The sequence below is a fragment of the Ambystoma mexicanum genome, chromosome 6q (genome assembly GCF_040938575.1).
Source record: "Ambystoma mexicanum isolate Mex_15411 chromosome 6q, UKY_AmexF1_1, whole genome shotgun sequence".
Classification (NCBI taxonomy): domain Eukaryota; kingdom Metazoa; phylum Chordata; class Amphibia; order Caudata; family Ambystomatidae; genus Ambystoma; species Ambystoma mexicanum.
In genome coordinates this window covers 1,262,911,580-1,262,938,374 of record NC_090937.1, presented here as the reverse complement: position 1 = coordinate 1,262,938,374, position 26,795 = coordinate 1,262,911,580, and the positions used below count along the sequence as shown (strand labels likewise).

The window sequence follows — 26,795 nt, the reverse complement described above, 5'->3', positions numbered from 1 at the left end:
CTCTAGCTCCAGCCTTGGCGGACCTCTGCAACCTCTCCTTTGCCTCTGGAGTTTTCCCTTCCTCTCTAAAGCACTCTGGTGCACACACTACTCAAAAAACCTTCAGCCGACCCCTCTATCTTGGCAAATTATCGCCTGAACTCTATCACTCCTTTCCTGGGCAAACTACTGTAGAAGTTGGCTATCTCTCAGCTTACTCCCCACACTAAATCTGTTGGTTATTTCCATGATCATCAGTCTGGTTTCAGAGCACCAAGAGGCCTGGAAACTGCTCTCCTGAACACCTGTGAAGACCTGCTCTCAAATCTTGCCACTTACTCTGCTTCTGTCCTTATTCTCCTTGACCTCTCCTCAGCATTCAACAGTAAATCATAACACCTTGATCAATCATCTGAGATACCCTGGGCATCACTGATCAGGCCCTGGCATGGCTTACCTCCTTTCATTTAGACCGACCATTCCAGGTGGAACTCTGGCCTTTTCTCTCTGCTATCACTCTCTCTACTTGCGTTGTCCTTCTGGTTTCCAACCTTCACCCTTGGTTTTTCAATATCTATATGGCCACCTTGGCCTACAGGATCTCTTCCTTCACTTCCAACTTTTAGTGTTATGCGGATGACACGCAACTCTCCTTCAAGCTACCCTCAGCCTCTTCTTCCTCCTTGCTCATTCATGACTGTTTGCCGCAATTCAGTCCTGGTGTGCGAACGATCTCGGCCTTAATACCAGTAACACAGAGATTGTTCTCATTGGGACCCCGGCTCCCATTTTCCCCACTCTCCCTCTGGCCGGCCTCCCTTGGCTCTGCGCCCGAACCCACCAAAAACATCTGGGGGTCATCTACGACTCCACTCTGTCCTTCTCCCCTCACATCTCAGACATATCCAAAAAATCTCACTGCCAGCTGCACCTCCTCCGAGGTATCCTACCGTTTCTCACTGTCTCCAGAGCTCTGGTTCTCTCTAGACTCTACTACTGTAACAGTCTCTTTCTCAATCTCCCTACTTCTACACTCCGACCTTTACAACTCATCCAGAACAGAACCACAAGACTTATCCTTGGCCTCAAGGCCAGAGACCGCATCTCTCTGGCACTGAGATCCTTTCACTGGCTTCCTGTGGCGGCAAGGATCAAGTTCAAGACCCTCTGCATAGTTCACAAGGCTTTCTGGGGCCGGGTCCCACACTACCTACAGCACACTCTTCCCAAATACACTCCCTCTAGAGCACTCCGCTCGTCCTTCACAAACTCTCAGAGAGTGAGCCGTTTTTCCAAACAGAGACTTGGGGGTAGATCCTTATCCTCTGCGGGAGCCACCCTATGGAACAGTCTACCTACCTCTCTCTGTCTCAAGCCGGATCGCCTTAAATTCTGGAAAATCCTGAACACCTTCCTCTTCTCTCTGCCTCTCCCCTGCTAACCTCCGCTCTCTACCTGCTACTTCCTCCTTCTGCTCAGCTAGCTGACCGGTGGTCGCCTGTCTCACCTGAGACACTTAAAAAGGTCCCAGGCACCCACACCACTCCATGAACTTGCCTCCGGGCCCCCCAGCACTTACTACACTACGCACTTCCCAATGAGATTACCCTCTGCACTTATCCTGGCCCTCCTGGACGAGGCGCTCTTGTCCTTTTCCCCCTGCCCTCGCACATCCTGTCTGCGGCACTCAACCTCTCTCCCCTTCCCTCCTATCCCCACTGCTTGTCACGCACTTGCCTTATTGTCAGTTGTTTTTATGTACCTCCCCTCTCCTCACCCCCCTCCCGCTTCCCCACTATTTGTTACCGCACTGGAATTTGCAGAAATGTCGTCAGCCTAGTATGCAATTATTACTGTATTTCATTCAGAATATCCAAGGTCTTATGAATGATTGTATCCCATGTTCCCTTCCCGTCTTGGAGCACTTTCAAGCACTCGTGTTGTGTATAAGCTCTTTATAAATAAACAATACCATATTAACTTTTAACCCTGTCTTAAAACGTGGGATACCCTTAATCTTATCTTGGTATGGACAAATTACCTCTATAAAGATGAATGTGCTTCCGCATCTGCTGCTTTTATGTGCAGCTATCCCAAGGCAGATTCCGGAGAGATTCTTCTCCGAAATAATTGGAGTACTTTGTAAATTCATTTGGCGCAATAAGACACCGAGGGTGAAAACAGGGAATTTGAATGCTGCTGAGAGGCAGTGCAGGGTTTCAGTTTCCCGATATCCGATTATATTTCAAGGCTGCCCAAATGTGCATGATGCTTGAGCTCATGAGAAATGACTTGAGGCCTTACTGGACCTATTTGGAGGATTTGATGGCCCACTCATTGAAGGTGCAGGACTATCTTTGGTCCCTGCTCAAATCCATTCCTGAGCAACTCGGGAGCCCACTCCACTCTGGGGGTGTTCTGGTCTGACAGGCACGATAGCAGGGTTAACCAGAGGTTCTAAACACTGTGTTACCTAATGTCCTCGGAATGGGCCCCCCTCATTTGGTCTCGTGGTCCAGGGGTTCACTTTCTTACAGAAATGGTCTGACTTGGGCCTTTTTTTTAGATGTGGACACCATCCAGGAGGTAATGGGGAGGGACTCACTATCAGTTTTTGAGTATTTCTGTGTCAAGGACATTCTGACCGACTCAAAGTGGGGAGGATTGGTGGCAAGAGAGCTTGCCACTTTTGAGAAGTTCATTGACGCGCCATCCACGAGGGGGGGTATTCTGTCCAAACTATGCAAGGCTATGAGCGTGTCGTGCCTCACAGGGAGACAGACATTTCAGATGTTTATTATTTCTAGAGCGCGCCACACCCTGGGGTACTGGGAGGACCTGTTGGGAGAGGATCTCTCGGAAGAGGATCGGCCGAGAACTTATAAAGTAACCTTTCATGGTAACCTGTTCACCTCCACGGTGGAGCATACCTTAAAAATGCTGATGGGTTGGCATATGGATCCCCTAAGGTTATCTAGGATGTTTAAAGGGGCCTCTCCCCTTTGCCCTAGAGGATACGGCCATCTGGGATCTGTGGTGGAGGCAAGGTACGTGTGTTTTGGGCAGAAAGGCTGACCTGGATGAAAGAAGATAGGTGTTAGACAGAATCCTGTGCAGTTCCCTTGGGGAACACTGCAAAAAGATTAAGACTACAGGAGTAAGCAGTAAACCCAATTGGTAGCAGTCTGCACCACCCAGATTTACCTGGTAGCTGTGGCTGAGCAGTCCGACTTCTCTCAAGAAGAGTAGGGCAGTATATAGAGTATACACAATAGGGCCAAAAACACAGTAGAGCAAACAAACACTGACCAGAGCTTTGTATCAAAAGTATATAATTATTTATTTAAAACACACTTTAGGCAATACACTAGCACTCTAAATCAAAAGCAAGTTAAAACACAGCCAAGTAAAGTATAAACACCTCCCTTGATTAACAAGTCAGAGTTAATACACCACTATTTGTTAAAACAGTTGTGAGCGCGTAACCTAGATGGCACTCCAATAGTTAATTTAAAGGGAGAGAAAAAGGCAGGGCATAAAAATAAAACAGTTCCCAACACTTTTCGAAGTTCAAAGGAAGGGAGTCAAGGCAGTATACACTGTAGAGCCAAAGTTCATAGGCCAGGCCCACTTTAAATGGAGCAAAGCGAAATGTGCCCAAGATCACACAGTTTAAAATGCACTAAAAGTCTTTGCAGAATGTTCAAAAGAGGTTGGGGTGATTCAAGAAGTAACGTTAGAAGGTCTGGGGCCAACCCACTTGGAAAGCCAAGGATTTAAGGGTCACCTTTAGCAATCCGTGGAAAGGGAGGCCAGGCAGAACACAGTATCTTAAAGAGAGAGGAAGCTCCGGCGGTGGCAATTGTTCCTGGCAGTGGTTGCAGTTCGTTGTTTCGACCAGGGGAAGAGAGGATCTCATCGAGGAGGAATCTTGGAGTCGAGGCACTGCACAGGGATGAAACCAGCCGTGGAGTTTGTCGGTTAAAAGGTGCGTTCCTTTTATTCACGGTCAAAGTGGTGAAGCTTGGCTATCCGGCCGCTGGGGTGCTTGTCACGGGCGATTCGACCAAGAGACGTCTTTGGAAGGCGAAAGGGGCAAACTGGTTGATCCCACCAGCTCAAAGGAAGAAGACTCGTCCAGCAGAAGATCTTCTCTTGTCGTTGGGAAAGTGGTGAGGTTGTTGCTGCAGGGCTCCACCGGTGGTGTCGTCGTTGCAGATGGCTCAGCTTCTTCCCTCTTCGGATTCTTAGGTCCTGTGGCGACTTCTGAAGTTCCAGTCCCAAAAGCCCTGCTTTTATGCAGAAAAACCCCCATTCAACAGCCTAGCTGTCACTCAAACATGCTAAGTGGTGAGCCGGGCGGCTCACCACTGGGCCAATCAGAAGAGAGTGTGACTTGAGTTGCTTAGGCAACGCAGTCCAGGGTGCCAATTCCCCCACCCACACATCCTGTGGAACCCAGACAGAGTGGCAACAGTTGGAGGGCTTCTGTGGAGAAGCCCGCCAAAAAGTGGAACAAAGGGCCCGACCTTGGTTGGAGTTACAGAGATGGACACGAACGCCATTTTAGAAAAGAGTTCTGGCGAAAAGACCCAACCGTTGATTTAATATTAAATAAATAAACCGGCGGTATCTTTAACATTGCACCAAAAAGTGGTGCGGTTAAAACAATGGGAAAATCCCATAGGAAATATTCTGGTGGAGTATTTTGCGTGGTAACCACTGCCACCAGCCAGAAACTCGACAAGGGGGGACTGGACAGTGCCCCCTTGGAAACAGACCCGGGGGCAATCGAATTAACCCCTTCCAGTACTTCCACAATATGATGGTTTTTACTGGTTCTGTTCACAATTTTGGACTAGTAAAGTCAATGGTGACTTTACTTGCCCTGGGATACAGTAGTCAGTCCCAGGGTATGGAGTCTATGTTTGGGGGTCACTATGACACCCCTGTGTTACTGCACTGAGGGTGCTGTGTAACACATACACAAAAACAGACGATACCCTATGGGGTAAAAAAACCCATAGCCCATAAGCACACAAAAAGTCAAAGACATACCTCAAATCATGCCCAAGAGTGGGCGGAAAAGAGTCTCACTCTTAGCAGGAGAAAAAAACAAACCCCAAAAATCCAGCAAATCTGCTGGGGGACTCACTAGGTTTGGGAAATTAGCCTTATAAGAGAATTCTCCCTAACAATAGGGAGGAATATAGGCTTCCCAGGATGTGGGAAACAATGCTTAGAGGGGGAGGCTGGCTATAGCCCAGGGATGGATAAATGAAACTCTACCGTCAAAGGAGGTTTGGGAGCGGAAAGTCCATTATGGTGATGGAGAAACTAACAGTGGTGGTGAATGATGGGTTGGGGGCATTTAATGAGGAGTGGAGTGTGCTACTACATAGGTGGGAGTTAGAAGAAGGGGACCCATCGAGCCCTACGGACACGTGAGTCAATGGTGGAGTCAGATGGACCTTTAAACTCGCCCTACTCTGTAATGTCAAGTGCTATAAATAAAGTTTAAAAATAAATAAAAGGGAGCTGAGGTATGGCAGTAGGAGTGAGATAAAGATGGAGCTTTCGAGACATAGAAGAAATGGTACCCGCAGCATTCAGACATTCTATAGAGATGGGTTTAGGTTGGGCAGGGTGGGGGTTTGGGAGGGCAAGGAGTCTTTGTGACCAACAGGACGAAGAGATGAAGGTTTGAAGAGTATCACTGTTGGTGAATAAGTATTGGGAGTTGCTACTTCTTTTTAGTTTACAATAGGGGAAGGGATGGGGAGGCGGGGGACCAAGATTGTTTGTCAAGATTACCAAAAAGGTAGCAGGCGCCCCTCTCTCGAAAGAACACGGCATGATAACCTGTTCAGTGGTTTTTAACCACTTTGAGAGTTCGCAGCCATCTGCTTTTTGCTCACTTTACCTTTCACAGATGGGAAATATCCATTTGCATATTAGTCTTTGTCCCAGCCACGTGGGCAGTCCAGCAGCGAAATGCTATGGCAATTCCCTTCTGAACAAGAGTACCAACAGCAACCCCATACACGTGTTTCACCCTTGTTGGGCCTCATCAGTGAGGTGGAGCTGTGCCTCTCTGAGCAAAGTGAACAGGGAGTCCACGTCTGTTTGCCCCCAGGTAACTTCGGGTGGCCAACCAGCATGGAACCTTAAAAGAAGGGAGGGAAAGTTGGCTTCATAAAGTTTGTGCATGTCTCTTGTTATCTGTATGCTCAATTATTTTTATTTAACATTTTCCACCATGAGTCCTAGCGGTGAGAATCTGTCTAAATCTTCCTGTGTGTTGACATGTAGGGGAAATGAGATCGATTTAGCCTTGTACATTTTGAAGCACGAAAGTTGCCCATATTCTTTGATTAAGTGAATTGCCCTGGGTATGGATTATGTGGGGTTAAAGATGTGGAGAAGTAAGTCATCAGCATACAAAGCCACTTTGTATTCGGACCCACCTAGCTGGAGTCCGTTTACCTGGTGGTCATCTCTCAACCTCTGGGCTAAGGGTTCCAGCGAGAGTGCGAAGAGTATAGCTGTGAGGGGGCATCCCTTACGAGTTCCCCTTTCTAATTCAAACCTGGGACGTGTACAAGGCTTGAATGGCTCCTCTGAAATTTGGGCCTATTCCCACTTTGTGGAGGACCGCCATAAGAAAGTCCCATTCGACTATCGAAGGCCTTCTCGGCAACGATCGACAGGAGAGCAGGGTCATTAATCGTTGATTAGATGCAATTTCTTCCTCATGGCGTCAGCTCCCTGTCTTCTAATATAAATACTACTTGATCTGCATGTATCAGGCGTGGCATAGATGTTTCTAGGCGGGCCGCAGGAATTCTAGTGTATATCTTGGCGTCCAGATTTAACAGGGAAATGGGACTATATGAGCTACATAGTTTAGGGTCTCATCCCTCTTTGGGGATAACCAAAATAAGAGCCCGGACAAAGGAGTCCAGGGCTTTCCCAGTGTTGAGAACCTCATTAAGGAGTTGCACCAGAAAAGGGAGGAGGGCGAGTAGGAAGGACTTATAGAATCCAGCGGTATAGCCGTCCTCCCCCAGAGCCTTACCCAATGATAGCCTTTTAATCGCGTTCTCTACCTCTTTCTCAGTTATCAGACTTCCTAGGGCTAGAGAGTCATCACTTGTGAGTTTCGGCATTCGTACGGAGGACAGATATGTGTCGGTCCCCACCAACCCAAGTTGTACCTCCGATCTGTATAGAGTCTCATAGAAAGAGGCAAAGACCTCAGGGATTTCTGCATGATATGCAGTCCGGGAGCTCTCTCTCTCCTTCATCTCTAACACTTTCCGCTCCGCTCATTGATCATGCAGCCTGGCTGCCAAAAGGGAGACTGCCTTATCTCCCTTTTCATAGAACTTCTGTCTCAAGAGCTGTAACTTTCGGACTATCAGTCCGTGTTCCAAAAGACGAAGTTCTTCCCTCTTCCTTTTTGCCTCCAGTATCCTATCCGTTCTCCCACTCGCGTCCCTCCTCGCCGCTTCATCTAATAAACAGATCTCTTTCCTAAGTTTATTTTCAACCAGAGTCCTTTCCCTTTTTTTACTTGAGCCCTCTCTGATCAGGCCTTCACGCCAGTTCGCCTTCGCCGCCTCCCACACTGTTAGTTTGGAAACCTCCCCAGTGTTGTTTAACTTGAAATATTCACTCATTTCTTTTTCCATCTCTACCTTAAAAACTGAGTCCTTCCAGAGAGTCTTATTGCATCTTCAACAACCCCCTTTAGTGGGCAAGTTGTCACAATTCACTTCAACCGTGACCATATCATGGTCAGACCAGGTGATCGGAACAATCTCCGATCTAGCCGCGGTACTATATAATTCGTCTGATAGGTATATATATATAGATCTGAGTGAAAGTATTATGAGGGGCAGAGTAAAAAGTGTAGCCCTGTACATTGGGGTGAAGTTCCCTCCATATGTCTCTTAGTTTGTATATGTTTAACGTGTTTGTGACCTCGGTGCGCCCACCTCCAGCCGGTTCTCTCGTGTCTGGGTTGCCTTCTTTCCTATCTAATTCGGGGCCAGCCCACATATTGAAATCACCCCCCCAGGAGGACATGGCCTATAGCTTTCAAAATGATCTTGGGGATTGTTTTAGCCAGGAATCGGGATTGCCCTGTATTTGGGGGGGTTGGGGGGGGGGGGGGGGGGAGTATACCGTGGAGAACGTTAAGTTGGTTTTACCTATGGAGCCTGCAACCAGCAGAGTACAACCCTCGACATCTGCCCATGTTTTGCCATGTGTATTTAATCTGTTTTTGTGATTGTGGGCTCTGGAGTACACCACTTCAGTAGCCCCCTTCTTTTGTGTGTTACACAGCACTTTCAGTGCAGGGACACAGGGTTGTCTTTTAGACTTCCCACCAACTCCATTTCTGGGGCGGACTACTGTCCCCCAGAAAAGGGTAAAGTTGCCATTAACTTTACTTAGTCATTTAACCACAGATCCAGTACACCCCATCTTACATGGAGTACTGGAACGGGTTAATTCTTAGCCCTTTTTATCTGTACCTCCTAGAGCATTGTTTCGCTCTTATCATTTAGATTTGGCTGGTGGCAGTGGTATCTACCCTAACCTTTCTACCGCGATTATACTATATAAATGTGGTATTGTTGTAGGCTATTATAATAGCCTCGAACTTAAACCCGCTTGACCAAATACTTTTTCTTTTGGCTCCGGTCAGGTTTATTCGCCATTTCATTTTGTTAAAGTCCTTCTTGTGTTTTACTTTGCGCGGCAAACCAGGTTTGCCTTCTTTGTTCACTGTCTTTTGGCGGGCTTCTGCAAAGAAGCCCTCCTCTAGGCGCCTGGGTGTCTAGGTGGTCTGAATGTGAGGGAGGGGTGTAGTCACCCCCTGCACAGGGTATCCTAGGAAACCGAAGTCGCACTTTGCCATGATTGGCTGAGGTGGTTGTCCGGGCTGGACAACCCCCTTGCTGCCTGATTGACAGCCAGGCTGTGTGAATGGGGGATTTTCGCATAAAAGGCAGGTCTCTTGGGCTAGAAGTCAGAGTCGCCACTGGAACTACAAGGAACCAAAGAGAAGCGGAGAAGAAGTCGGCTGCTGCAACTATCCCGTCCCGGTGAAGCCCTACTGCAGTCCTGAGCTATCTACCCTTCGACGACCAGAGAAGATCCAGGAGTCTTCTTCCCTCGAGCTTGGTGGGGATAACCAGCTAATCTTCTACAGCCAGAGGATCCTCTTCGTGGTCGAAATCGCTGCACACTGCTGTAGTGGTCCGGATAGCCATCTGAAGAACCTCTCCTTTTTTAAGTAGCACAGCTTCAGCCCTGTGTGGTGCAGACCCCTCCAGACGTCGTCCTTCTTGCCGAAGCTCCAGGAACCATGGGTCTGCAGGAAACTACCAGGAACAACTGCCGTGGCACCAGCTTCTTCATTGAATAAGGTACTTGAGGAAAATAGGGTGAATCACTTTTTCTCCTCCTACAAGGCTTGCCCTTATCTTACCTCCTTCTTATAACTTTTGCTTAATACATTGACAATATCCAAGTACTCCTGGCTACGTTGAATCGTGAACTGTCCGACTGTGTGATCCTCGACAACAGGAACCCGGTTACACTTGACACTGGCTCCGGCCTATTGACTCTTGAACTTCTGTCCATGAGTGTTCTCTGATTCGGTCTGCCTTGACAAAAGTATTGCCTATGATTTTTGCCCCCAACTCTCTCTGGGTATCTCAGTGCTAAGTGTGCGTTTTGCCCAGGTAAAATTTCTTTCCGCGGATACGCGTTTCTTTAGTAAGACCGAACTGTCATTACTGTCAAAAAGTGATTGCATATGTATTCCTGGTAACATCTTTTGTTTCACAACACCGGTCCGTTAAAACACAGGGTACTTACCTTGAAGTTCTACCGTACAAAGTGAATTGGTTGGTTGTAGTGTATTTTACATGTGGTTTTGAATTAATAGAAGTGTTGTGTTTATAACAAACGGTTTAAAAATAAATGTACTTATATTTTTACCAGAAACCTTGAGTCAGTGTTTGCTTGAGTCACAGTAATTGTGGTCCCTTTGTGTAATCTCTGCTACTGCTCATATATTCTTGAGATAAGCCTGGCTGCTCCACTACTGCTACCACTTTAACATAGTAGTACAGGCTTGTACCAAAGGTAACATTTGTATTACCACCTGCAGTCTTAATTGTGTGTAGTGGTCCCTAAGGGCACTGCACAGGATTCTGCCCAACATCGAGGAACCAGTATTCCCAACAGTATTGTGGAGCGGGGAATAGGTAAACCTAGCAAGCCTCCATTTTATGCCCATATACACTGTGGTAGCCCCTCCGCAATCCTTTCCGGTTATGTTATGCTGTTTCGTGACACAGGGAGTCGTTCTAAGCCTTATGATGAAGATCAAACAGCAGAGATTCAGTCACAAGATGGTAGTAGGGCGAGTCTTATTAATGTCTCATTGAGGCTGATGGCCAGTTATCAACACTGGTTTTGTGATGTCTGAGAGGATCAGTTTAATCCAGACGTAGGGCCGATCCCTCAAGGGCAGTCACTTCGCCACGGGAGGGGTGTGCTTTCCTTAATTCTGGGTGCTTGTGTACAATTCTGTAGGCAGTTCGCTATCGGCCTAGTATGACTTACCAGGTGTGCCCCTATGCTTGAGATTTGGTATGGCTATGAGAATCAATAAAGGTTTGGTGACAGACGATTACAAGATGATTCCAGGAGTGTGCTTCAGAATGAACAGTCTGTTAGAGCTGTTCACTCGCGCTTCTAGAATACCACCTTTCGCAGTACACGGGTCTGCGGCATACACACTGGGTGATAGTATTCGGGGAGTCTTGTGCCTTAGGGCCTCCTGTGGCAGCAGGTGCAGTTGTAAGGTGCACACTATTTAGTACTCCTGCAGATCCAGGGTAAGGGGACTGTAGGACTGTAGTTCCAACGCAGCTTTCGCAAGGAAATTAACCTACTGCTCAAGGCTCCTCTCTTCCTCTGCCTATTTGGGCGTTCCTCAGAATGAGTGTAGTGTCAGAAAGTGGGCTATGTTAATTATGGCGCGTGTAGAACGGTCCTCAACAACTAAACCGCCAGCTGAGTCCAGGGCGCCTGTGGTGTGTATGAGTGAGGGCCGTGGAACACCTCTATTATGGGTTCTGAATAGCTCTGCTGACTGAGGGGCCTTGGCACTTACAATAATATTCATCGTTAGGGAGTTCACGCACACCATACAATTTCCACCAACCTCTCTTGGTCCGCTCCTTCGGCGGGCTCTGTCGAGCCACAGGCACACTAGATCACTCTCCCACTTCCAGGGCGTTCCAGGGGAGAGGCGGGCCACCGTAGCGTTGACGATGGCTGAGCAACTGCTCCACAGGTCGGGCTCCGCTATCCTACCTCGTGCTGTTGGGTTCAGGGCAGGGGCTGTGTGTTCAAAGGCCAGTCTTCTTCCCGTGATGCGGGGCTCGGCAGGACCACTTAACAGAGTCGTTGTGGAGGGACTGGTGTGGCGCGGTGTAGCTTCTGTCTGCCCGATGTGACTGGGGTAGGCAGTGCATGGCCAAGTTGGAGCCCCGTTAAAGCACGGGGCACCGGAGCGGATGACAACCCGTTCTTTTCCGGTGCTTTTCCTCATGTCTGTCAACAGGGTGGGTCGATTCTCCAGATTCTGCCAGCCCCCAAATCCAGGGAGGGCCTCTTGCAGAGGACCAGGTTTCTCCTGCAGACTATCAGGGGTGAGCAGAACGCGTCACAGATGACGGGCTGCAGAGGACTTAACGTGCGGTCGGAAGGCATTCAGCGATTCTCCATTGGGACGTCCGTGCCTCACAGTGTTGCAACTGCGTGTTTCCCGCTGAGCCCAATGTTGGGACCCGGGGATTGGGGTCAAGCTCCGCAAGTTATCAGCAGTCGAGTGTCCAGTTCAAGTGAGTGTCCGTGTGTCAAGGGTCTCTTTCTGCAACCAGGTCACGGGGGACCCCGCATGGGCCCAACGAGCAGCTACCAGCACTACTTGTCACATCCGGGTTGCAGGCCCATGGCTTGCTGTGCAACAAAATCCCTCGAGGTCGTTGAGGTCTTATCTCAGCGAATTCGGGTTCGATTTGGTCAATGTGGCCAGGTTGGTTTCAGCCACTCGTTTCTTCAAGATTCTTCAATGGGGGGGGGGGGGTCCTATGGCGGGGGCTCAGTCCGCTTTTAAGGACCACGGAACGGAGCTCACTCAGAGGAGATGTCCATCCGTGCGCCCCCTTGTAGCCAGTCCCTGCTACCTTTTTTGTATTGTTTGTCAAGATGTTGTATTATGCTAAAGGTATTTTTACATGTCTTTCCTTCAAAAATGTTAATAAAAATTAAGTTTAAAAAAAAAATACATGATACATGTTGATTTTAATTCTGTATGGATCTGCCTTTATTTAAAGCAATACTGTGTACTCCAGCCCAATGACCTTGACTTCTTAACCAGAGTACGAATTAGGGGAGAAAAGGAAAGATTAAAAAAAGCTTGTTGCATATGTTTCAGAAGGAGTCTGTGTCTCAAACAAAGGGGTGTGAGAATTTTCCATAACTCACAAATACATTAACTGTTCAGACATTCAGAACACAAATATCTAGACCCATTCTCTTAAGACAAAGACAGCAGTTCTACACTGCAACATTTCAAATACCAAGTCACCATAGTGGAACCACAAACCAAAGCCCCTTTTCAAAATACTTCAGTGTGCAACCTGACATCAGAGCCTTTATAGTGGACCCTCCGTTGGAGCTCACGCCCACAACTACAACCAAGACATTTAACAGCGGCATCAGTGTCAGACCACATATTCCCCCAAAACGAGTTGTGTGTAGACTGAAGTTTCAAAATGCACAACAGAAAAAGGAATTAAAATACTCACTACAGTGGTGGAAGACAAAAATACCTATGAGCTTCAACCCCTCAGCGAAAACACACAACTAAACCATACAGGTGTTCAAAGGAGAGCAATAATCAAGATAAAATGCCACTTTCAATTCTAGCTAATGACAAACAACCCACAGTATGCAGAAAGGAAGGAAAGCAAGCATGCCTTCAATACCAAGGACGGGACACTCAAAAGGGAGTACTGAGCAGTAATTCAATCCAAGTACCCAGAAAGTCCTTAAAGAATAGGCACGGCGGAGGGCATGGCTTGGAACTCCATCGATGCGGCTGCCCCCGTGAAGCCATCCGTGGGAGGCCTGCTGCCGAAGATAAAAATATGCAGTTCCACTAAATATTCCGAAAAGCTGATTCAAGCCCCAGCAAGCGGAACTGCTCCTGCATATTTGGCTCAGAGATGAGCACCCAACACCCCTCCGTTGTGCTGGAGTTTGGCTGGGGTTCCCCAGCGCTGATCAGCGTTCCGAACTCCAAAATGGCGGGCACGCGCTGCGATCAGAATTGTAGGCGCACCGCGCTGGAAGCCCTGGAAGAGACCAACCTGAAGCTGGGCAGCCGGCCCTCATCCTAACTCCTGCAGCCCGGCGAGGGCGGGGGGGCAGGCGGCAGAGGCTCCTGTAGGACACATCGGGTGAACCCCGGCACTCAGCTGGCTAGCGCGGCCTAGCAGAAGCCCAGCAATTGAGCGGAGCCCAGTTAGCAGGCTCCTCTGCTCCAGCTCACCCCAACATCTGTGGCCCGGTGAGAGCGGCGGGCCAGGTGGCGGAGGCATCCGTTCTCGTGGGTCACCACTAGCAGACCCCAGCACCCGGCAGGCCCTGGTGAGGGCTATCCATCAAGGGCGGGGAGCCCCGTAGCAGGCTCCTCCGCTACAGGGCACCGGATCAGCTCAGCCGCAGCTCGAGGAGACCGGAAGACCAGGCGGTGGGGGCTCCCGCTCCAGCGGGACAACACAAGCGGCCCTAGCGGGAGTGGCCTAGCAGATTTCCAGCAAAGGCGGGGGCCCCTGTGGCAGGCCCCCCTGCTCCGGCTAACCCCATCAGCTGTGGCCCGTGGGGGGCAGGGGGACAGGGGGCAAAGGCACCCGCTCTCACGGGTCACCACAAGCAGACCCCAGCAACTGGCGGGCCCCGGTGAGGGCTACCCATCAAGGGCGGGGAGCCCCGTGGCAGGCTCCTCCGCTCCAGCGTACCTGCACAGTCCAGCCGCAGCTCAAGTAGAGCGGGAGGCCAGGCGGCAGAGGTACCCGCGGGACAACACAAGCGGACGCAGACACCCAGCAGACCCTGGTGAGTGCGGCCCAGTATAAGCGGGGAGCCCAGTGGCAGGCTCCTCCGCTCCAACGGGTTACCTGGGGCGGACCCCCGGCGCCCTGCACAGTAGAGCCTTTGGCGGCATGGGCAATTGTGGCAGTAAGCTCAGGACCCCTTAGCCCGGAGCAATAAGATTACCCCCCCCCCCGCCTTTGAGTGTGGGGGGCCCCTGGGGGCTCTCTGTCTAGACCCCGGGGTTGCACAGGGATCCCGGAGTTGGCAACATCTTCCAAGGAGGAAACCTCAGCGGCACACCAGCCAGGCGGCAACATCCTCTGCGCAGGGTCCATAAAGGGGAATGAAGTGGGGACCGACATCACCAGATTCAAGCCCCCTAACGGAGAGAGGAATTGATCCTGCGACAACACCACGGCCACACTTTTAGGCACGGCGGGCAACAGAGTGCACCCATCAGGGCCCCTCGCAGTGCAGTCTAACTAACTGAGCCACCAAAAGGCCCTGACAGCCAAAGGGGGTCCGCCAAGACCAGCAGAATCCCGGCCATACCCGAAGCAACTCTGGTTAATTCCCCCAGCCCTGAAAGGGGCTTAGCGGTTCCGCCACTCTCATAGGTCGGTAGGAACCCCTTTCTTTCTGCCCCCTGCTCACTTCCTGGGGCGCCCTGGCCCACATCCTCATTCAGCTGCACTCCCCCTTGCCCAAAGAACGTAGTACGCCTCTGGAATCCTCCCCTCTACCGGAAGAACTGTAACCCCCGCTCCTCCTCGCCCAACATTGGGAGGACACAACCTACTCGATCAGTGACACTGACGGGATCCGTCTCGAGCCTTCGGAGCTCCCCCCCCCACCCCAACAACCACTAAGATTGCTGCCCCCCAGGATTTGCTCCCCGATCTCCTGCCTAGGACCCCAACAGGAAGCCTCTGCGCCTCTCAACGCTTCACCTCCGTGCCACCACCATGACCAAACAAAAGCCGTCAAGAACTGAGCTATAGCCACTATGTTCTCGACATCAGACAAAGGAAAGAGGCAGGACCCTCCTAGGCTCACCCCGCAGAAACCTCAAGAAGAAAGAGAAGCCCTTGCTACCAAAGGTGATAGTGGCTTTTATGGCTGACATCAAGTCCGAATTTCGTTCTTGCATGGCAGAACTCACCACCAAGCTAGAACATACCAATCAAAGGATGACTGAGGTGGAGCAGAGGCTGGGAGAGATCGAGGATTGCTCACAAGAACACACAGCTACATTGGGGGAAGTCCAGCGCTCAAATTGGGAGCCCTACAAGACAAATGCGAAATCCTAGAATTTAAACAAGAGGACCTTGAAAATAGGGCACGCCACAACAATCTCCGGATCCAAGGGATTCCGTCCTCCGTCCTTGATAAAAACTTGGCGGAATACGTAGGGGACTTTTCCCAGAGCCTGCTCCCACAGCTGGACAAATCCCAGCTTCTGCTAGACCGCACCCATAGACTGCGCCCTCGTCGGGGAGTGGACTCGGACCTCCCCCCAGATGTCATCACCAGGGTCCATTTCTTCACTACAAAAAAGGCCATCTCTGCCATAAGCCGTTCTTGGGACAAACTCTCTTTCCAGGGCTCACCTCTCCAGATTTACCAAGACCTCTCAATGCACACTCTTCAGAAAAGAAGATCACTCCGGCCCCTGACACACTTTCTTCAAGATCACCAGGTGCGATATAGATGGCTATTCCCAACGGCCCTACAGTTCTCATATAAGGGCACGTTGCGACGAATCAGCCACCTGGAAGATGCTAATAAATTCATGCACCCAGCCTCGCCTAGATACCACTTCACCGGACCTGGAGGTGGCCGAAAATTCGGAGCTTGCTCCCTCCCCGAAACCTAGGCGGACCTCGTGGTCAAAGGTACAGCGGAGCAATAGGAGGAAATAGACGAGGGCGGGACCGCGCCCTACAGACCCACGCCACATTCACTCACCGGCCGCCCAGTCCTGCTCTACAGGAAATCGCCTTCTCCGACCCAGCGAGCGAACATTTATAACCATGGCAGCGGGCTACACCCACGGCCCATGCCCATTCCAAGGTACGTTCCACCTCGGAGTCCTTGGAAAATCCGTAGTATCACTATTTACTTGTTGGCCCGGTTGGCCAGGGGTGCGATTGTACCTACAATGTCATTTACTGGGGTTGTGAGGGACCTATTTCGAGGTACCTGATTGTTAGAACTCTGCGCCCTCTATATTGATTTTGCTCACTCTGATTTTCAGGTCGCATTAACGTAGGTAACAATGGAGTATTGGTTCCTCTACTCCATTCGGAAAGACGAGATTAATTGAGATTGTTACACTAAATTATGCTAATGTGCCCATTACTCAAAAATAAGTTCAAAAGAAAAAGTTCCAAAAGCCTTTTTGTGATTCACACAGTGTTTTTTTATATATATTTCTTATTCAGTGCCCTTTTGTGATGACACGTGTTTCGACGGATTAACAGTCTTTTTCAAATCAGGGCTACGTACCAATAATACAAAATAAATCACAAATGTTTAACAAAATAAATCAAATAATTGTAAACCATAATTTTTTGCAATTAATGTGGTCATTGCCAAGTTCCAATGTGAAAAAAGAACAAAAATCAACATTGTAAGTATCCATGTGCTTTATAAAAAGGAAATATAACAGTTGTGTATAAACATGAATAATAAAATAAAAATGACCATTTTTGGGATGGGGGGGGGAAGGGTAGGAGGTTTGTGGGTATTCAACAAGAAAGAAAAAAATCAATGGTAAAAGATAAACAGAAAGTTATTTTAGTATGAGTTCACACGAGCTGTTGAATTAGCTTTAAGTAACTTTCACGGATTCAAATCACACTAGGTTGCAGCGTGCATATGCGATGTGGGGGTTTCTCCAATAGGCTAACTGGGATCACCCCATGACTGGATGGAAAAGCTGTGAAGAATATTTGGTGTATCAAAAAGACTGGGTAAGATGTTTAAGCACGCTGCAACCTAGTGTGATTTGTATCAGTGAAAGTTACTTAAAGCTAATTCAACAGCTCGTGTGAACTCATACTAAAATAACTTTGTTATAGAATACCTGCGAAGAGCAGCCTTGTCCCGACTCACCGACTCGGCAAGAGAGAGCCTAGAGGCGCCCATCACGGATGAGGAGGTCGAGGAAGCCATTAAAGCTCTTAAGTCTTGGGCCCCAGGCCCAGATGGGTTCTCCGCCAGATTCTACAAGCTGTTCAAACCCCAGCTGGCCCCCCCCTTGGTGACACTCTTCAACTCATGCAGGGAAACAGGATCAGTGATCTCTTTGATGCAGGAATCTACCACCATCCTCCTGCCCAAGCCAGTGAAAGACCCGAGAGAACCGGCTTCATACAGGCCAATAGCCCTTTTGAATATAGATGCTAACCTGTACTCCAAAATTCTCGCAAACCGCCTAGGTCACATACTACCGAAGATAATTCATCCTGATCAGGCGGGCTTCATCTTAAACAGAACAGAACCTTGAATTTGGTTGAACTCGCCACCCGAAGCTCCCAGAGACTAGTACTAATGGCCTTAGATGCTACCAAGGCATTTGACAAGGTGGACTGGTCATTCATGAAACTCACCTTGGAGGCCTTTGGATTTGGAGCAACGTTCCAGACAATGATACTGGCTAACTACAAAGCTCCAAAGACACTTCCGAGGACCAATTGATCCCTCTCAGCCCCAATCGCCTTGTCCTGTGGAACCAGACAGGGCTGCCCACTATCGCCTCTGCTTTTCGCACTCACCATGGAACCCTTTGCTCAGAAGATCAGACGGAACAACCACATCAAAGGCCCTCAGGTCGGTTCATCGCAGCATAAAATCGCCCTATACGCTGACGACGTGCTGCTCATGATCTCGGAGGCCCGATCCTCTTTAAAGCACGGCCTGACGGAAATAACTAGCTATGGAGAGGTTTCCGGCTTCTCTGTCAACCTCACCAAGTCGGTGGCCTTGGGCATCGGCCTCCCCCCAAAGGAACGGGAGGCATTGGCCAAGATGTGCCCAATCACGTGGAAAAGAAGGGCCATCCCCTACCTGGGAGTCCACATTCCGGCGAACCCAAAAGATGCATACTAGGCCAACTTTCCCCAGCTGTTCAAGGAACTAGAAGGAGACCTGAAACGCCAGACGACCCAGGAAATTTCACTAATTGGAGGCATAACAGCCTGCAAAATGAACCTTCCGCCCGAGGTTTCTCTATGCCTGCTCTTCCCTCCCAGTGGTAATCCCTGCACCGACCCTTCGCGACCTGCAGAGGAAAATGCTGAAGTTCATCTGGAGGGGTAAAAGGGCTAGAAACCCCCACAAGACAATGTTGGGCAGCTCTAAACTGGGTGGGCTGGGGGTCCCGGACCTACAGGCCTACGGGGTGGCAGCGCAACTGGCATATGTCCATGCATGGCAGACAATCACAAACCGCCCCAGATGGGTTGAATTGGAGCAATCGCAACTTCCGCTCCTCCTGTGATTCCTGCCACATATCCCACCCCCCCTCAGAATGCGCTGAGGTCTTTTGCCGGCAACCAAACACACCCTGATCTCCTGGGACTGGGCACTAAAACGAAAGGGAATCCTGAGGGGTCTGAGCCCGCAATCGCCAATTTTCCATAATCCAGCTTTCTCAACCGGGTCGAATCCCCGTAGCTTCCAGAATTGGATGAACGGGGGCCTCGAGACCCTAGAACGGCTATATACGGGAAATGTACCCCATACATTCTAACAGTGCAAGGAAAAGTTCCAACTCCAGGAAAGGGACAGATTTAGATATATTCAACTGCGTCATTGGTGCTCACATCCCCAGACTCTCCAGGCGGCATTGCGGCCCCTGACCCCCCCTCGAACTAACACTCAAGGACCTCCCGACTCGTGGCTGGGTCTCCACCTTATATAGGTGCTTTTTGGGAGACTTCCTGGCATCAGAAACCCGATGCATGGCCCAGTGGGAGGCCGACCTGGGTCACCCAATTGAGGATCAGACATGGGTGGACATCTGGGCCAGAGCACACTCCTTGTCCACCTGTGTCACCAACAGGGAATGCGCATACAAGATCCTGCTGCAGTTGTACTATCCCCCCCCTTAGGCTTCACCACATGAACCCCCAGGTGGACCATACTTGCTGGAGAGGGTGCGGTCAATCAGGTTCCTTCTTTCATATGTGGTGGACGTGCCCAAAGATCCAGCAATTCTGGAAACTATGTTTGGCGACTATTGCACAGATCACCGGAACAGCAATCCCGTTGGAGCCGGAACCCGTTCTACTGGGGGTCCCAGTCCCTGCGATCTACCCACGCTCCGGGAACAGCGCAAAATTGCTGACCCAATGTCTCCTAGCCGGGAAAACGGTGCTAGCCTGCTTCTGGAAAGCCCCGGACGGTCCCCTCATGTCCCAGTGGTGGATGAAGCTATGGGACATACTGATCGCGGAGAAGGTGACAGCGGCAAGAGCCGGAGTCCTCCACCGATTCCAGAACATTTGGGCCCCAGTGCTGGAATACGATCAGCGATTCCCCGCCCCGACCTACAAACCCACCAATGCCCGGTGGACCCTGATGGACCAGGAAGACCCCACATAGTCGATGGGGCCGCAGAGTGGGCTGCCCGGGGGTGGAAAAACCAAACTTGCCGCCTTGCGCAGAAAGCTACAATATAAAAGCTAGAGCAACTAACTCAAGACATGAAAATGTGGAAAGTCAGACCTGCTAGGTGAAGCGAAATCCCTCAAAACTATAATCCATTTATCACAATAGAATGTGGCAGGACTGCAACAGAACCCTTTTCCATCAGTGTTTCCCATTCAGCCGCACCTAGCCTTAATGAGTCGCGTGATGCACCAAGCTCGAGAACAGCCAAACTTCTGCCTGAAGTCCGGTGCTAGAAACTGTACAGTGAGGAGATGCCGGCCTACCCTGAAGAGCGAGGTGTCATCACTGGACACACTTCCTTTTCTGCACCACACGGGAGTCGTTCTCTTTAAGCAATAAAACCACTGACAACCAGCTTTATCAGGCATAATATCCATTTCACAAGGAAACATTGTTAACTTGCACTGCTACAAAGGAGCCTGCAATACAGAAGGCACAAATAGACTTCAAGGTGACTTTGTGCATAGCTTTTAAGAAGCATAGTTTTGGCGCTGTGGAACGTGCGCACCTTTTCGCATTTACTTTAATATACTAATTACCATTATTGTCCTTTACAAACAAATATGTATATATTCATAGTGATACTTTGTTTCATTTTTGAAACTTCTTTTGCACTGTACTTTCCAACGTTTTGTCATCTAAAATATTGCTGAACGGTTTGGAAGTGATTTGTTACTTTTTAACTGTCTCTTAAAACTCTGTTAGCGAGAATTCTCATTTCATGGATAATTTCCCTTACCTAGTGAGTCCCTCAGCTGTTTTTACCTGTTTTTGGGATTGTGGGCTCTGGAGCACACCACTTCAGTAGCCCCCTTCTTTGTGTGCGTCACACCGCACCTTATGTGCAGTGGCACAGGGTTGTCGTTTAGACTTCCCACCGACTCCATTTCTGAGGTGACTACTGTCCCCCAGAAAAGGGTAAAGTTACCATTAACTTTACTTCGTCAAAACTAACCACAGATCCAGTACACCCCATCTTACATGGAGTACTGAAAGGGTTAACTCTTAACACTCTTCATCTGTACCTCGTAGAGCATTGTTTCACTCTTTTAACATTTAGACATGACTGGTGGCAGTGGCATCTACCCTAAATTTCTACCGCGGTTATCTTATATAACCGTGGTAACATTGAAGTCTATTGCGTTAGCCTTAACTTTAAACCTGCTTGACCAAATCCTTTTTCGTTTGGCTGCGGTGCGGTTTATTCGCCATTTCTTTTTGTTAAACTCCTTCTTGTATTTTACTTTGCGCGGCAAACTAGGTTTGCCTTCTTTGTTCACTGTCTTTTGGCGGGCTTCTACCTAGAAGCCCTCCTCAAGGCACCTGGGTGTCTAGGTGGGCTGAATGTGAGGGAGGGGTGTAGTCAACCCCGCACAGGGTATTCTAGGAAACCCAAGTCGCATTTTGTCAAGACTGGCCGGGGTAGTTGTCCGGGCTGGACAACCCCCCTGCTGGGTGATTGACAGCCAGGCTGCGTGAATGGGGGTTTTTCGCATAAAAGGCAGGTCTCTTGGGCTAGAAGTCAGAGAGTCGTCACTGGAACTACAAGGAACCGAAGAGAAGCAGAGAGAATGACAGCTGCTGCAACTACCCCGTCCCGGTAAAGCCCTGCTGCAGTCCTGAGCTATCTGCCCTTCAACGACTAAGAGAAGATCCAGTCTGGAGTCTTCTTCCCTTGAGCCTAGTGGGGTTAACCAGCTTGTCTTCCACAGCCAGAGGATCCTCTTCCTTGGTCGAAATCGCTGCACACAGCTGTAGTGGTCCGGATAGCCATTTGAAGAGTCTCTCCTGTTTTTTTTAGGAGCGCACCTTTTATTCGTTGTTGCTGCTGCTGGCTTCATCCCTGTGTGGTGCAGACCCTCTTCAGACGTCCTCCTTCACAACGAAGCTCCAGGAATCGTCGGTCTGCGGGAAACGAACAGGAACAACTGTCAGGGCAACAGCTGCATCATTGGAATAAGGTACTGTGTTCTGCTTGAGGAAACTGGTTGAGCCCCTTTTCTTCATTTCCAAGGCTTGCCCTTGTCTTCCCTCCTTCCTATAACTTTTGCTTCCGAACATTGACAATATCGAAGTACTCTTGGCTATGTTGAATCGTGAACTATCTGACTGTGTGATCTTCGGCAACAGGCCCCGGTGCCACTTGACCCTGGCTCCGGCCCTTTGACTTTTGAACTCTTGTCTATGAGTGTTTCTCGATTCTGTTTGCCTAACCAAAATATTGCCTGTGATTTTTGCCTCCAACTCCCTCTGAGTATCTCAGGGTGCTAAGTGTGTTTTTGCCCCGGTAGCATTTCATGTCACAGATACGCGTTTAATTAGCAGACCGAACTGTCAAAAAGTGATCGCAATCGTATTCACGGTAACATGTTTTGTGCTTAACACCGGTTCATTCAAACATAGGGTACTTACCTTGAGACATACTGTACAAAGTGAATTGGTTAGTTGTAGTATATTTAATGTGTGGTTTTTGTTTAAGTTTAATAGAAGTGTTGTGTTTATAACGAATGGTTTAAAAATAAATGTACTTATATTTTTCTACCTGAAACCTTGAGTCAGTGTTTACTTGAGTCACAGTAATTGTGGTCCCTTTGTGTAATATCTGCTACTGCTCATATACTCTTGAGATAAGCCTGGCTGCTCCGCCACTGCTACCACTCTGACATAGTAGTACAGGCTTGTACCGAAGGTAAAACTTGTATTGCCACCTGTAGTCTTAATTGTGTGTAGTGGTCCCTAAGGGCACTGCACGGAATTCTGCCTAACAAACTCTTTGGAGGTTTACAAAGTCAAGTGAGGTTCTAGGTTAGTTTGACAGTCCGGCTTTTGAACCTCTGTCCTCCTATAAAGCATTTGCTGTGTTGCATTACTTATGTGCCCAGTTTTTGACTTCTCCATGTGATGCTCAGACATCTGATGAAGCAACGATTTTGACCTCAGCTTTTCCATTTTTCTTTCCTTTTTTTTTTCTTCTCCCCTCTGTGGTCATGACGAATTTGAGTTCTTATTTATTAAGTTTGTTTTTAAGCATTTTGTGTGAGCACCTTCACCAAATATTGTGGGTCCTGTTTCATCCAACAGTTGTTTGCACAAGTTGCACAAAGTTAGCAAACTTCAACATAAATCCTGCCTGGAATTGTAAGCTTGCCCCCAGATTGGGATTGGGGGTTAGTGGGATGGGACTTGAGGGGGATGTTTGAGGGGTCACATCTATTGCTCATGTTGTATGATTGTCGACCTACCTTGATTGAAAATAAACATATTTAAAAAAAAAAAAATGAATAAGCAGGGCCACTAAAGAACATTAAATAGAACTCCGGGCAGGAGTATTTGGTACACGAGGTGCTTCCACGCAATAGAAGCCAGCTTTAGGAAGTCTTTCATGAACTAGTATAAAATCTTAATATGTCTCTGGCTCACCTAGCTCCAGACACTTGTCTTGTAAACAGCATGGATCCCAACTGAGTCACAGCAGCACCACTTTGTTCTTCTAGATTCTTTAGGGACATTCCTGTGTAAAACAAGGATCAAGGGTAAGAGTACATCTCACATGTCTTCTCCAAATAAAATGTCAGTAAAAATATATTGAATACGAGTAATCCTACTATCTTTCAATATGGAAACAATTATTTATTAACAGGGTTTTAAAAACAATAAAGTTCCTGGTACCAACCTGGGAAAGCGGTGACCAGTCTGCTGATCCAGACCACATTTATGTATCTAGAGAACTTTTACAGCGCACAAAAACAGTTGTGATTAGGACTGTAAACAGTGATCACAACCTTCTAACCACGTCATGGTTGACTGAACCCAAACCAGTAGAGTCATTCATGAAGGTAGAAGTGGAAGTGTGTAACAGCGGGAAATGCCTTTTAAAGAGCCAGGATATCAAAGCATTAACCAGAAAGTACATCTCAGTTGCAACCGACGAAAGTGATCACATGGAGGAAGAACCTGTGGATTACATACCCTTACTAAAATACTTCAGTTTAAAAAAAACGCACCAGAAAACTGGTAAATGAAGGACACCATGCATATGACAAACAATGTCAGTGAATCATCTTGGAAGGAACATTTTTTAACGCTATTTCACAGCTTAACTCCAACCTTACCGACTTTGCTGCCAAAAGCATTTAAAGAATGGACTCTCACCCACGACGATGAAACCATTTTAGGGAAAATACAAAAGTTGAACTCCTCCAGGGCATGGAGCCCCGATGGCTTGACAAACGCTATGCTGAAGGAAAACCCGGAGGAATGGGACAACTTTGTACACGAGGTAATCAAAAAAGCATTGCTTACTCAGCAAATTCGCAATTCCTGGAGAACAGCGACGGTAGTGACAATTTTCAAGAAAGGGAGGAACGAAGCTCCCAAAAACTACCGTCGTATCACATTGTTAGACGTGATTGGCAACATCTTTGGTTCTCTTCTCCTGACGCAATTTCAGGATTGGACAAGGACAGCAGGCGGAACCGATCCATTCCAAACTGGTTTTGTGAAAAACATCGGCACATCAGCCAATATTATGCTGTTAAACATTCTAAAGGGTAAGATCCAAGAAGGCAGACCAAGGATTTTCATAGCATTCGTTTACCTAGTCCAAGCCTTCGACTGGGTAAACTGTGACCTCCTGTAAAAGAAATAAGCAGAGAGGAATTGTCCAGGTGAACTAACAGAGCCCCTTATCGCTCTCCACTTGGACACCTCTTTGATAGTGCATTTAAACCATGCAGGGCATTATCTATGATCCCGACATCAGGAGGGGTCAAGCAGGGCTGCCCTTTGGCGCCCGCCATTTATAACTTCTATGTTTCAGACATCAATGACTTTGAGCCGTTACTTAGATCCTTCCCTCCAAGTATTGGTGAAACAAGAGTGACCCGCCTCTTATACGCCGATGATCTGCTCTTGATCGATCAAACGGAAATCGGCCTCCAACACCAACTGGACAGTCTCCAGAGATGTACCATCCAAAACGGTCTGGAGATAAACCAAGACAAAATCAAAGTCATGTGCCTAGAAAAAACAAACATCCAGAGAGAGTCCTTCAAATTGTCTCTGGGTCAAAATGGGATCTAACAAGTTAAAAAGTTAAAATACTTGGGAGTTACCCTTAACAACAGTGCCATCGAGACCCCAATGCAGGATGTACTCCTGGAGAAAGTAAACACTTTGCCCAGGCAAGCAAAGTTAATGGATAGAAGATTTGGCCGCTTTTCCTCAGTTCCATTAGTCACCTTTTACAAGGCAAAAGTAGTGCCTGCCTTAATTTACGGGGCAGAGGCCATGTCAGAAATACCATGTAACCTATGGCCTAAGTTTGAAGGGATATTTTTGAGGAAAACACTCAATCTCCCTAACTCAACAGCAATATCAATAATATGCAGAGAATTAAGCCCTTCTTCGCTGTGTGCCAGGGTAAAAAGAAATATTATGGTGTTATTCCGTAAAATTATCATATCGACAAGCACATCACTTTTCCAGATAATAAACAAAGAACTAGCGAGTGGATTGAGCAAGTTATTAATTCAGTGGTCGACTAAAACCAGGAAAAAATGGGAAGAAATCGGCTGCTTGGAATCAGACTTGAGGTCAAATCCAACCAGAGTCAAGAAGAAACTCATGAACAACAATTAGATTACTACCCTGGAGAAAGCAGCCTCATGCAAACTCACCAGCGACCTACCCCCAAACACCAAAAAGTTGTACCATATTTGGGGTTATCTGCAAACATTCCCGAATAGAACACAGAGTCCTTTCTAAGAATGCAACTAAATTTGCTCCCCACCAACGAGATTAATGCAATACGTGGCACAACAGAGGGAAGCACTTGTAGATTCTGCTCAACACTGGATCAGGTTGAAACCACCAAACACTTAATAGTCTTTTGTCCTGGGCTGATTAAGGAACATAAATAATTCCTGGTCCCTTTGGTGTCAAAGTTCCAAATACAGGACAAGGAAGAATGGTGTGGGTACCTGATCAACGTGGAAAGGACAGCCTGGGTGATAGCGGGCGTTTCATTTATGCGAAGAATTTTGGCTCATGGTTCAATTACGCATGGAACATGAAGTCCAACAAGCTGAGAATGATCATAGGTGTACCATGCTAACACGGACATGGAACTTTAAATTGGTCTTAGTAACCAGAAAGCTAATATGAATCCTTAACCCTTGTCCACCCCATTATCTCACGTTGAGGCCTTGATCCCTGGACTGCAACAGAATTTTGACAGCCGGGATGGCAAAGTGTAGAATTTATTAACAAGATTGTGAACGGAGGGGAGTGATTTGCTTTAAATTTGTAAAAATTGTAATCAATTAAATCAAATTTAAAAAAAAATTCTTAAAAGGAAAACCAAAACAATAAAACAGACTGTGGAGATGGGCAATTACTTGATAGTTTATAATAGTTTGGGATTCTGAATAGTTATATTTTTATGTCTTTCGAACAGCTTTGGTGGCATGAATGTTATACAAACACAATAAGCTTAATATCCAAATAATTGGTCACTATTTCTAGAAATCATATACCCATCTTCTGAACTTGCGAACAAGCTGGTGCCACGTTTATTCATGTATTATCATGATATGCAAGGTATTGCAATGAAATGCCTAGGTATCCGCATCATGTGGTGGCTAGTGGCAGCAAACGATCTGGTATTTCAATTGCATACAAGGTTATGACATTTTGCTGAAATCACGTAGCGGTTTTGCTTGGATAATACAGATGTTACCCATCGCATGATTAGGTGCGCACACCAATTACCAGCACAGCCCTTACATGTCTCAGTATTGTCTGCTGTCCAGCTATCAAATCAATTGACAGGTAGTGACACCGTATTCAAGGTGGACACAAAATATTAGGTTTTGACAACAAATTACCAATTACAACATTGGCCAGGCTTTGCCATCCAATTCCAACATACATGATTTACCAGG

General features: G+C 48.0%; 1 protein-coding gene across 3 annotated transcripts in view; it reads right to left on the bottom strand.

The window, feature by feature from the left end:
- The window catches only part of SEPSECS (Sep (O-phosphoserine) tRNA:Sec (selenocysteine) tRNA synthase), a 1,182,953-nt gene that overhangs the window by 124,521 nt on the left and 1,031,637 nt on the right, over positions 1 to 26,795 (bottom strand). For all 3 annotated transcript variants that reach the window (XM_069631868.1, XM_069631867.1, XM_069631866.1), the window contains exon 10: positions 23,272 to 23,362. In XM_069631868.1, the coding sequence (XP_069487969.1) occupies positions 23,272 to 23,362 (91 nt within the window). The remainder of the gene's footprint in view (positions 1 to 23,271; positions 23,363 to 26,795) is intronic.